The sequence below is a fragment of the Uranotaenia lowii genome, chromosome 1, assembly GCF_029784155.1.
Source record: "Uranotaenia lowii strain MFRU-FL chromosome 1, ASM2978415v1, whole genome shotgun sequence".
NCBI lineage: Eukaryota > Metazoa > Arthropoda > Insecta > Diptera > Culicidae > Uranotaenia > Uranotaenia lowii.
Genome location: NC_073691.1, coordinates 129,782,788 through 129,795,023, shown reverse-complemented (window position 1 = coordinate 129,795,023; position 12,236 = coordinate 129,782,788). Strand labels below are relative to the sequence as shown.

The following is a 12,236-nucleotide window of genomic DNA, read 5'->3' as shown; positions in this document are numbered from 1 at the left end:
ATTCGCGTTGTCCTGAGCTTTGACGAAACCACCAAGCACCCTTGCATGGTACCCATGTGATTTGAACATTTACGGTTTGTGTTTACCCTTCGTTCCATTTAACCCTCTAGAACCCATTGTTTTCCGCTGAAAAAATCACTGAAGCTTAGTTTTATGATTCCAAACAACTTTTGTTCTACAAAAAAACTTCATAGAAACCTGTTTTGACAATTTTTCCAAATATTGCATAAGCACAGGGGCTGAGGAACTTGACTTTCAGTATGGGAGAGTGGGGAATCATGGGCCACTTTTTTCGTTGTTCCATAATTTCTTTATTATAAAAGATAAAATGAAATTAAAAAATGGTATGGTTTTCCACATTTTCAAGGTATCATAAGGTATTTTTTTTAAATTTTTAATAAGTTATTTTCCACAAATTCTGATTGTTTGAAAAAAAGCAATATTTTTTGGATTTTGAAAAATGGTGGGGAATCGTGGGCCACCAAATCCAAATTGACCAAATAACATGCAAAGTTTATGGGTTGACCCAAAACTGTTATTTCCTGATGCATTTTGTTATTTTAAAGCAATTTCAGATGATGAAATAAAAAAGAGAGCTGTGTATGATCGCATAGATTCCAAAACCTGGCTCGCGATCGTTTTGGCAAAATTTCTTGTTGATACTTAGGGGAGAGTGGGGATACTTGATCCCCTTTTCTTATTTTCACCATATCTTTTTGGAAAAATTTAGCAACTCGCCGTCTTTGACATTTTCTGACAGCTTGTAACTTCAAATTAGAACGATATTTGAACCCGTTGATGAACTAGAAGCATTTTCGTGGGAGTAAAAAAATTGCGATTTTTCTGAAGTAAGGGAAGACTTGATCCCCTATTGAAGGAGACTTGATCTTTTATTCAGGAAGCCCTAATCCTTGTATAAAAATCAAACAAAACCCTAAGATAGAATGTTAATTGACTATTTTGGTCACGTTTGTTCTCATTTCACAACTTATAGCAGACATAAGAAGAAAATTCTATAACTTTGTCTCAACGCTAATAACATTGCATACTTAAAGGCGCTATTTTTTATAATTTAGAGAAAATTAATTATTTTTGCTCTTTTCTTCAGACAATTGTTTGATAAATATTAGTTTTTGGATAAATATTAGTAATTTCGTAATCAGCAATCATAACGATCAATTCAGAAGAAGAATATGCCATTTGGAAGGGGGATCAATTGTACCCAACTCTAGGGGATCAATTGTACCCATAATCATTATTTTAGAAAACTTTTTCAGTAAAAAGTTGAGAGTTTTCCATTGCTTTGAAAATATGGCATTATGAAGTTCATTTTACGCTCGAACGGTTGATACATTGGAACATATATTTTTTTTTCATAATTTTCCCATGTAAGGAACATTTTAAAGTGATGAAAAAAGATCTTCAAGTTACATTTTGTGAAATTTTTCAAACAAAGTTCAATTACTCAAACAATTATTTTGTTAAAAATTTTTAAACTACAAGCATTGTTATTTTGCTCATTTTGGCACATTTTTCTAGAACATTTGATCTTTGTAAGACATTCAAGTTTCGAGATATAGCTAAGGAATCAAGTAACCCCAGGGATCCTCATTCTCCCCTACGGTTTTCGATGCCGCTCCGTCGGCGAAACCAAAACATTTTGTTTTGGTTCCGCATGCTTTGGGGGCCGTTCACTAATTACGTAAGCACGATTTTGGAAAATTTCCCCCCCTGGTAAGACAAAGTAAGATTTTTCAAAACCCCCCCTCCCCCCCTAATAAGATCTTACGTTTTTAATTCTTTGAGAAATTTACACGTTTTTTCAAAAATAGCTTGAAAATATTAAAAATGTGACAAACATGCTTCGAAGCAAAGCACTTTTGACAAAAAATTAAAAACTGTATTTGAAAAGCACAATCTATACAAAAAAACAGATGAAATGTCATAAACGATTAAAGAAAACATTATTCAAGACGTAGCATGTTTGGGGTTACAATAATTTTCAATAAATTTCAAAAATCGAATAAACAACATAAAATCGAAATTCCGATTTAAAAAAGAGTGATCAGGTTAGCACAAGGTTCCATCAAAAATTGTTATGTTTTCTACCTGAAAATGTTTTAAAAAAATATCATTCTATACTACTAGAATTGGGGCAAGATGTTTAACTACAATCACGTTGTCAACTAACCTAAAAGCATAGACTCATCAGTGGTAAGCGATAAAGCTTTAGGATTTTTTAGGAATTCATAGACATTAAAAGATAAATAACATTACATCAAAATTAACCAACAAATAGGTAGTGAGTAAAAAAAACCTGAGTAATATGGTTTCGAATGGCTATGGCTGTGATGTATTTTTAATGTAACATTTCTTACGTAAGATTTTTTGAAACCCCCCCTACCCCCTAGTAAGAGATCGTAAGCAAATGTGAAACCCCCCCACCCCCCCTATGTGCTTACGTAATTAGTGAACAGCCCCTTGAGTCAATTCGCAATTGAAACAATAACGGTGATGATTGATGATGACAGCTGATGATGGTAAACACGGTACAAATGTTTACATCATCACACTGTGAAGCCAAACAACTCAAATTGGGTTCGTGGTAACACAACAGTGTTGCCAGATACTCTGGGTAAGAATACCAAAGTACTCATTAAGAAATTAGTACTTTCCCGGTTAGGGAATATAAGAAGTGGAAAGTGACAATTAGCTATCGCTAATTAATATAGTTGTACTCTACTGACCTCACAGAGGAAACATGAATAATGATAACTCTATTCCACCATTGAAACCTGCTTTTTCAACAGGTTATGGGTCCAGATACATCTGGATACGGAAATTTCGAGTTAGTTCGAGAGGGGTACTCTCAAGTATTTAACTTGCGGTTAGCAAGTGGAGCAGCCAGCAGCCAGAGGACCACCAAGAAGAAGGCCACCAGCCAGAAGGACCAGCCTGCGACGAGACGACCCAGCCCAGAGGGACCAGCCAGAGAACCACTAGGCAGCGAGATGTCCCAGGCCAGCCAGGAGGTGCCGCCAGCGGTCGAGCCCGGGAAGGTTCGCGGATCGAGAGGGTTACTCTCGATGCCGTCACGAGCCACGCTGCGGTTAGCATGCGTGAGCTCACGTCCGACGGCCGGGAGGAGTATCTGGATCCGCAACCGGGCAGCGCGAAGGTTCGAAGGTCAACCTGGAGGAACACCCTGGAGGAGTTGGTTGGAGCTGCTAGCCGAGAGGGTTACTCTCGTGCTCGAGTTAGCATGCTCGAGCACAGCTGGAAGCAATTTGTGGACTCCTGGAGGTGGTGGTTTGGGCTATGGTTAGTTGCCAGCGACTTTAACCACCCCATGCTGCTGAATCTTAAGGTTTCTCGGAATCATCGGGAAACGGCGTTGATGGCCAAGAGAGGTTGTTCTTCTGGGGTTACCAGAAAACAGCCTGCTAGAAGGTCCCACCGCTCGCAAGCTGAGGTTATCAGCCACCAGAATCAACGTAAAGTTCGATTTGTCATCGATTCTGGTGCAACTCAACACGTGGTGCGAGATCAGAGCCTGTTGGTTGATGTCAAGACTCTGGAAGAGCCATATGTCATCAACACAGCTAAGACTGGCGAGTGTTTGAGAGCCAAGCGAACTGGAACAATGCATCTGAGCAGTGTAATTGGAAAGTCCATTGTTCCAATTATACTGTACACTGTACTTGTGATTCCAGAACTCGACTAAAACCTACTTTCGGTCAGAAAGTGCACCGAGAACGGGAAAAGGGTTACTTTTCTCGGAAAGCAAGTCCAGTTTGAGTATTCAGGGGAGGTTTTCGCCCAAGGAAAACTCCTGAATGACTTATACTGCTTGGATTTGTTTTGGAGCCTTAAAACCAGGCGGAAAGCCTTGCTTGGAAGTCAGCCAGCAGTCAAACAATGGCATATGCGTCTCGGACATCTTGGCTTTGGAGCGTTGCAGCGAATGGTCCGTGACAATATGGTAGAGGGTATCTGCCATATGCCAGCCAAGGTGGAGAAACAAGCTGTCTGCGAAAGCTGTATGGCAGGTAGACAAGCAGCCTACAGTTTCCACAACGTCGAGTTGCCTAGGTCGGGTAGACCATTAGAGCTTGTGCACTCGGACGTGTGTGGGTATACGGAGGTGCCGACGTTTGACGGACTCCGTTACTTCGTCACGTTCATTGACGACTTCACCCACTTCATGACTGTCTATCTGCTCAAACACAAGAGCGAGGTGTTCGAGCGTTTCAAGCAGTACGAGGCTATGGCAACTGCACACTTCGGTCAGAAGTTGTGCAAGCTGCGACGCGACAACGGGCGTGAATACGTTAGTAACGAGTTTCAAAGACATTGTTCTGAGAAAGGAGTTCAGATGATATTCACGGTCCCGTATACTCCGCAGCAGAACGGCGTCAGCGAGCGAGCGAATCGTACACTGATGGAGAAGGCCAGAGCGATGATCCATGGTAGCGGATTGTCGAAGACGATGTGGGGCGAAGCTGTGTTGTGCGCTGCGTACCCCACAAACAGGTCACCAACAAGAGGTCTTGTGGTCAACAAGACTTCTTTCGAGATGTGATACGGTGGGAAGCCAAAACTGAGTAACCTGCGCATTTTCGGTTGTCCAGCGTATGCGCAGATTCCCAAAGAAAAGCGGCAGAAGCTTGATCCGAAATCCAAACGTCTGGTATTCGTGGGTTACGCGAATAATGGATACAGGCTTTGGAATGGTTCGAGCCGATCCATTGAGATTCACCGCAACGTGGTTTTCGATGAAACCAGTGGTCTGGAGCCAGTGCGTGGCGGTGCTGCGCCAGAGAAGGGCATTGAGAAGCCTATCGAAGACCCACCAGAGGCCATCACATTTGAGCGGTTAGCCGATGTGTATGAGCCAGAACAACAGCCAACATCCGAGAAGCCGGTCGATGTGCAAGCACCTGAAAACACATTCGAGCGGTCAGCCGATGTGCGAACAACAGAAAACACATCTGAGCGGTTAGCCAATGTGCCTGTTGATCCCGATCACACTGTGGTTAACAGTGTGGTTGTAGATGATCACGGCGAGAGCGACTACGAGAGCAGCGAGGAATTCCCGGACAATGACGATGATGACCAAGATTCCGTCACCCCTGAACCGGCCCTGAGACGAAGTCAGCGAACAAGAGGGACTACCCAACGCTACGTGGCTAACGTAGCCGCTGTTGTTGATGAGGAGCTACCTCAGAACATCACTGAGCTGAAGCGCCGGGACGATTGGGATTCCTGGAAGGTCGCCATCGACGAGGAGATGACAGCCTTGATGGAGAATAAGACTTGGGAAGCGGTTAGCTTGTCCCCGGGTCATAGGAAACCTATCCTGTCCAAGTGGGTGTTTACCGTGAAGGACGATGGTCACTACAAGGCTCGATTGGTCGCAAAAGGATGTTCCCAAAGACCAGGATTGGACTACTGGGAAACCTATGCGCCGGTAGCCAAGATGAAGAGCGTTCGGACCGTCTTGGCGTTGGCGAACGAATACGACATGGTCCACGGTACAAATGGACGTCAAAACTGCATTCCTGAATGGAAATTTAGAAGAGGTTATCTTCATGCAGTTGCCAAACGATGACGTGGGAAAATAGAAGGTCGTTCGATTGCAGAAAAACCTGTACGGCTTGAAGCAAGCGGGTCGTGCTTGGAACCAGCGATTCGACGACGAGATAAGAAAGCTTGGTTTCTATCCGTTGAAGAGTGACTGCTGCGTTTACCGATCCTGCAAGCGAGGACTCACCCTCATCCTGTACGTGGATGACATCCTGATTGCCGGAAAAGACATTTTGTTTTGGTTCCGCATGCTTTGAGTCAATTCGCAATTGAAACAATAGCGGTGATGATTGTCATCATCAGCTGATGATGGTAAACACGGTACAAATGTTTAGCCAAAATGTAAGCCAAACAACTCAAATTGGGTTCGTGGTAACACAACAGTGTTGCCAGATATTCTGAGTAAGAATATCAAAGTACTCATTAAGAAATTAGTACTTTCCCGGTTAGGAAATATAAGAAGTGGAAAGTGACAATCGCTGATTAATATAGTTGTACTCTACTGACCTCACAGAGGAAACATGAATAAAGATAACTCTATTCCACCACTGAAACCAGCGTTTTCAACATTTCTTATATAGGATAGACAAAATATTTTTCATAACTCTTCCCTTGGCATAAGAAAACTTTGCAGGTAGGTGAAACGTATTTTAAGTTCTGAATGTGTATAAAAACATAAAAATATAGGTGATTCAAGCTGTGGGGCCCACGTTTCCCCACAAGCTATGATTTGCAAATTTGTTGCGTTTGTGTGACTTATTGATGTTTCATCGAAAATTCCTTTTCCACGTGAAAAATCATGACAAAACTAAGATCATAAGCGTATAAGCATATTTTTGTTAAACACTTTAGGTTCCCCATCGATGAAATTAGCGGGTGTTTTTTTTTAATTATGTTAGTAAATTTTTCTAACTTTTTTAAGCTTGATAAATAAAAGAAGCTTATGATGCGTATTTCAGTCAACAACAAATAGGAATATATGCTCACGCAACGCGACGACGATGACAGTTGGTTTGAGATTTTTATCTCAACACACATCTGAGATATTAAAAGTGGCCCACGTTTCCCCATGGCCCACGATACCCCATTCTCCCCTACTTTTTCGATATCGGTTTCATAAATTTTGAAACCTCTTAACACTGATCCATAGCTATATTATTATGTAGTTTTTTGTTGAAATTGGCCCACAAATAACTGAGATATTTCTACTTGTATGAAAAGTAAATAAAGCGCATATTTTTCGAATTGTTGCCGTACCTTCCCAACCTTGCCTTCAGACGTGGTTTATTTTTCATCTCTCCTTCCTAAATTAGGATAATTTGTTTTTTCGGTACTTCTAATATTCTGAATCTTACTTGAAGCATCACATAAGTTTTTTCCACTAACCCAAACAAAGAACCTTTACGCATTCAACCTTCCACTTAATTGACAGAAACATTGGTTACCAGTGAGTTCTACAAATTTCTTTCACCTTTTCCGAACTTTGACCATTTTCATTCATTTGTCCACTTGATTGCTGTGCCAAGACGATCGGCACCTTTTTCCTACAACTCAATCACGCACAAAAAAGCCGAAAACAAAACACCTTAGGAACTGATACAAATCCCTTCGAAACAAATATTTAGCACGTTCCGGGAAAAAAAAAACTCGACCGGATCCCCTTTTTTTGCTTCTTTTCTTCGGCTTCCTGCGGCTACTTTACACTTTTGGTATCGGAAAATATTTAAATTTTGCACCATTTCCTCGCATTCTTCAGTGAAAAAGGGGATGGATAATGCTTTGCTTATTTCATTTTTTTTTCCTGGTTTGTATCCAATCGTGTAGAGGATAAAGCTTGTGTAAGCACAAAAAGATTGAGCGAAAGCTTCTTTGGTGGGGGCGGTTTTGTCTTCCACTTTTTATTTCTCCTTTTATTCATTGTAGAAAATTTGTTGACAAAACGAGGGATGTGGATCGAAAATCTAGGGAGGGACCCGTTAGATGACATGGAAATTTATTGGATTTTATTGCACAGCATGTGGTTGGAAACTTTTCGGTCATGTGTAGTTTTATGCTATGGAAGCCAACGTGGCGCCGTTAAGCGAAGAAAAAAAAAATCAGAAAATTGTAGGAAAATATCTCCCCATATCTTTTGTCTATGTATTAAGATTGATCAATTTTTGTTTCGAGTTAAAATATTATTGGTCAATTTTATTACATGAGTTTTGCAAATTACTGGTTTAATGAATTATAGAGGGTTTACGAAATGATTAACCTACATTGAATTCATCCTACTAAGAAAAAAGGAAAAATTACAACAAACGCTGTTTAAAATGAAAAATCAAATGAAAACGGCAATCAGCAATTGCCGTAATGTTTGGTTTTGTTCGAATTAAATTTAACAGTTAAAAATGTTTCTTAAGAAAAAACATAAGGGTGCTGCATAAATTTAGGGGTAGAAAAATACTACAACAAATTCTACTAGCTGAAATCATATTATTGTCTTTTCGATGGCTAAAATTTTGAAATCAACGAATGCGAGATGCAAAAAAATCATACTCCAGCATGTGGAAACGAGATTTAAAAGGTGAATCTTTGATCGAGCTATAGAGATACTAATTTTAGCATTTTTCGATGTCGTGGAAAACTTCACCCAATTTGACGGATTGGCTCAATGATATCACCTACAAACTTTATATTGCTTTTTTTATCCTATACTTTTACTGTTGGTGTAAAAATATTTTCCGGACAATCACCAAATATTTTTAAATAAATATTTTTATAATTCATTTACCAGTCTGGGCAAAATGCCAATCAAAGATTCACCTTTCAAATCTCGTTTCGATATGCATCCACCCGAAAAATTAATTTTTATGTTTTCAGCTACTAGACTTTTTGTAGTATTTTTTAACTCTAAGCCTCTAAATGTAGATTTTTTATAGAATTCGTTGCGCCTAAATGTATGCAGCACCTGTATGCTTTATCTTTAGAACCATTTTTGACAGAAAAAATGTACAGTTTAATTTGAACAGATCCAAAAATTATTGCAATTGGTGCTTTACGCGTTATGACATCACAAATATATCTAAAACTATAAATTTCAAACGCTTACATTTGATTTTTCATTCAAAACTAACTTACCACTTTTTTCTTAGAAGGGCGAAAATAGCATGTCTACCTTTGTATATTAATTCAAAAATAACTGGTAAACCAGTAATTTTCCTGACTATGTCAATTTGATGTCCCATCAACTTTAAAACTTTTGAAGTAGAAGCGGTATGATTATTTGTGTACCTACTTTAAGTTTTTAGCGGCCATTGAAGTAGATGCCCCACTTGACTCTGTGAAAAAAAAGTCTTGGCACAATTTTCCGTTTGTTTTGATAACATAACAAAGAAGGTAACTTCTTTTCTAACACCTAGTTTTATAAAAAAAAGAAACACTGCGTGATCATCGTGAATTTAGGCAGATCATTATTTCAATATCAAAAGACAATTTCGAGAAGAAATCTTATTAATCTATTTCGTTAATAGTCTACCGATTTAACTCACCTAAATAACTGCTATCAAGGTTGTTGCACCGATTCGCTTGCCACCTGCAAACAAATTGCTGTTGCAAACATTCGAAATAAACCGATGAACTAACGCACGTGTGAACACTCGAAATTGGAAATCGTCCGAATCGATAAAACTGTTCACCGGCTGAGAGTTGTTTATTGAACTTACCTGGCAAGAAAAAAAACCAAAACTATAAGAATGGAGAAGCCAAAGCGTGAACTTCAATCAATTGCATTTTTTTTCGTTCATGGGGATTGACCGCGGGAGTGAGAGAATGTTTTTTTCCTTATTCTGTTTTTATTTTTACCGCCAGTTTTAGTGTGATCAATTTGCTTTTTGTTATTGTTAATTTATTCTACAGCTTTTCTAAAACTACTTGTTTGTAGTTATCAAAAAATGAGAAAATGCGAGAAAATGAAATCCAGCGATAAGATTCCGGTGGCACATCCTTCTTTCCGCACTAGCATGAGATTCAGAACGTCTCTGAAGAGAATACTGTAAAGAGCCAAACAGGGAATCGGGAAACTCTGCACCAGCTAGTTGCGCTTGGTCCAGAACTCCGATTTCTTTACCGAAGAACCTATAAAGATAGAAACGAGAAATAAAACTTAGATGCTCTAGATGCTCTAAAATCAACTAACATTATATAAAAAACAAATCTCACCTCTTACGCCTTAGGCATGATTCCTTCGAAATAAGGCCATCCAGGTCTACCTTTTCCGGCAAATACCCTTGGCAGATAATTTTTCTTAGCCATCCCGAGGTACCCGCTTACGAAAAGTTAGTTTTGAAAAATGGATATTTGAAAACGTAGTCTCAAAAAATATATTGAAACCAATTTTGTGTGTTTTCTCATGGAAAAATGGGAATATCAATCGATTTCATTGATTGTATACATTTTTTCACCATCTTATTTTTTATTTCTTTCACAGGCGACGAACGGTCCCACGTGTACGGTGTCCTGACCCGGGACAATCTGTTCGACGGTACGATCGTCACACCGTTGGAGCAGTACTACATCGAGCCGGCTGCCCGGTACGGACCGGAAATGGAACGGCACGGTGTCCATACTGTGATTTACAAGCTGAGTGACGTCCGGATCAACCAGGATCATCACGGGGCTCACAACCATCCGGATCATGTTGACCAAAGTCACCTAAGCGACAGTAGGGGTGAAAGTAGAACTAGTTCAAGTATTAGTAGCAGTAGTATTAGTAGTGTTAGTGATTCTATCGCGGGCAGCCGAATTGGAGAAAGTGCTGCTCAGAGCCGCAGGGCCCTCAATCAAAAGTCTGATACTAGTAGCAGTAGTGGTGACAAAACGAGTGATGATGATCATAGACTAAGTAGAAAAAGTGGTACGAGGGACGGCAGTGCGGATGGTGTTAGTGGGAGTTCGAGTGGTGAAGACGACGTTGAAGCCGGTAGCCGAAACGTAGTTCGCAAGAAGCGTAGCGCGAGAAAAAGTGACATCAAACGAAGGAAAAGGTGGCTGCCAGCGGATGAGGTGAGTGTTTTTCATTTTATTTTTCTGAAACAGACGTATACGTACGTAATTTTACGTCGTACATACCTATATATCGTCAACTGGGGCATCATGCAAAACTTTTCAACTTCAATGGCTTCTAAAAACTTGATGTTCACAAATATTCATACCGCTTGTACAACAAAAGTTTCAAGGTTGATGCGATGGGACATCAAATTGACGTAGTCTGAAAAATGATGATTTTTAATTTTACAAAAACATACGATTTTCACCCAACTATGAAAAAGTCTTAAGTTGCAACAAACTTTGTTTTTAATGGAAAATCTAATGGAAACATTTGAAAAATCGATTTGGAGCTTTTGGTGTTAAGAAAAAACGCGCTTTTAGGTCTACTACAGCTGGTAACGGTGAATAGTTTGCCATTCTGTTTTGTGGAGTGGCAGGGATCAAAATCGTTGATCCATCCTGTTCTAAAGGCATGGGCGACGCTTATGAACCACCACCGTGTCGAAGAATATGTACACAATGCAGCAGTTGTGATTCGTGAGGTGAGGCGGGGCAAATTAGAAAACAAAATTTTAGACTCAAAATATAAATATTTAAGTTCCATTACAAGATTTTTAGAATTATTAACTTTGTACACATCAGCCGAGAAAATTCTGAACTTACTAAATTAGTTTAGGGTTTCTCTATGTTTACAGAACGTAGCCTATATTATTTTTTTAAACTATGTTAAAGGTAAAAACAATGACTGAAACGACGAAATGACAAAAACGATAGCTGCTCAGGAGATAATTGAAAGACAAACAACAAGGAAGAATTTTTCCACGGTAGTTCTACAAATTTTAGGTGAATTTGGATTACCTGTAGAACAGATTTTAGCAGTTGTTCATGAAAAGAAATCTCCGTAGATGAAGTTTCCATTATCACCAAGCTACCGGCTGAATTTCAATTAATGAACAATTAAAAACGGCAAGGCACCTAGGAATCTGAAGAAGTTGATAAGTACGATGTTGGCACTGCTACCGTAAATGAACAAAACGCCACCTCATCCGAGGAAACTTCCAGAAACATCGAAAACGAGGAAGCCGCTCAAGCTATAGAGAGCGAGGATATGTATGGCTTTGAAAACGATGAAACTGACAACGATGATGAAATTTTCAACAACGTCAGATTTGGTGCTCATACAGCCCAATTGGTAGAATATGATGTTATGAAAAAATATAAACCCAGGTTGAAGAGCATCAACAAAATTTCTTAAAAGATGAACCACAAGACAAACAGATAACGTTTCATCTTGCATAAAATTGGTCTTCTTCCGCTGGTGAAGGAACCCCGTTGAGGTGTCTGGTTCATCCCCCTGAGGTATCTGCAGCTGTTAAGAACGAAGCCCTTGCAGCATAATGATTCGTCATTGAGTAAGTGCTCAATAGAGATGTGCCGAATAGTGGTATTCGGCCTGGAAACACTCGCTCTACTCGACCCATCTTCCAACGATTCGGAGCAACATTATCGTCCTTGATGATCACCAACTGTCCAACCTTGATTTCTATCGGCGATTTCCATCTCTTGAACGTCCTTGGAGCTGTGTCAAATATTCAACTCTCCATCGGTCCCAAAAAAGTTGA

At 39.7% G+C, this 12,236-nt stretch overlaps 1 protein-coding gene across 5 annotated transcripts in view; it reads left to right on the top strand.

Moving 5' to 3' along the window:
- The window catches only part of LOC129740007 (disintegrin and metalloproteinase domain-containing protein 10), a 776,101-nt gene that overhangs the window by 476,258 nt on the left and 287,607 nt on the right, over positions 1-12,236 (top strand). For all 5 annotated transcript variants that reach the window (XM_055731588.1, XM_055731585.1, XM_055731587.1 and 2 more), the window contains exon 5: positions 10,055-10,629. In XM_055731588.1, the coding sequence (XP_055587563.1) occupies positions 10,055-10,629 (575 nt within the window). The remainder of the gene's footprint in view (positions 1-10,054; positions 10,630-12,236) is intronic.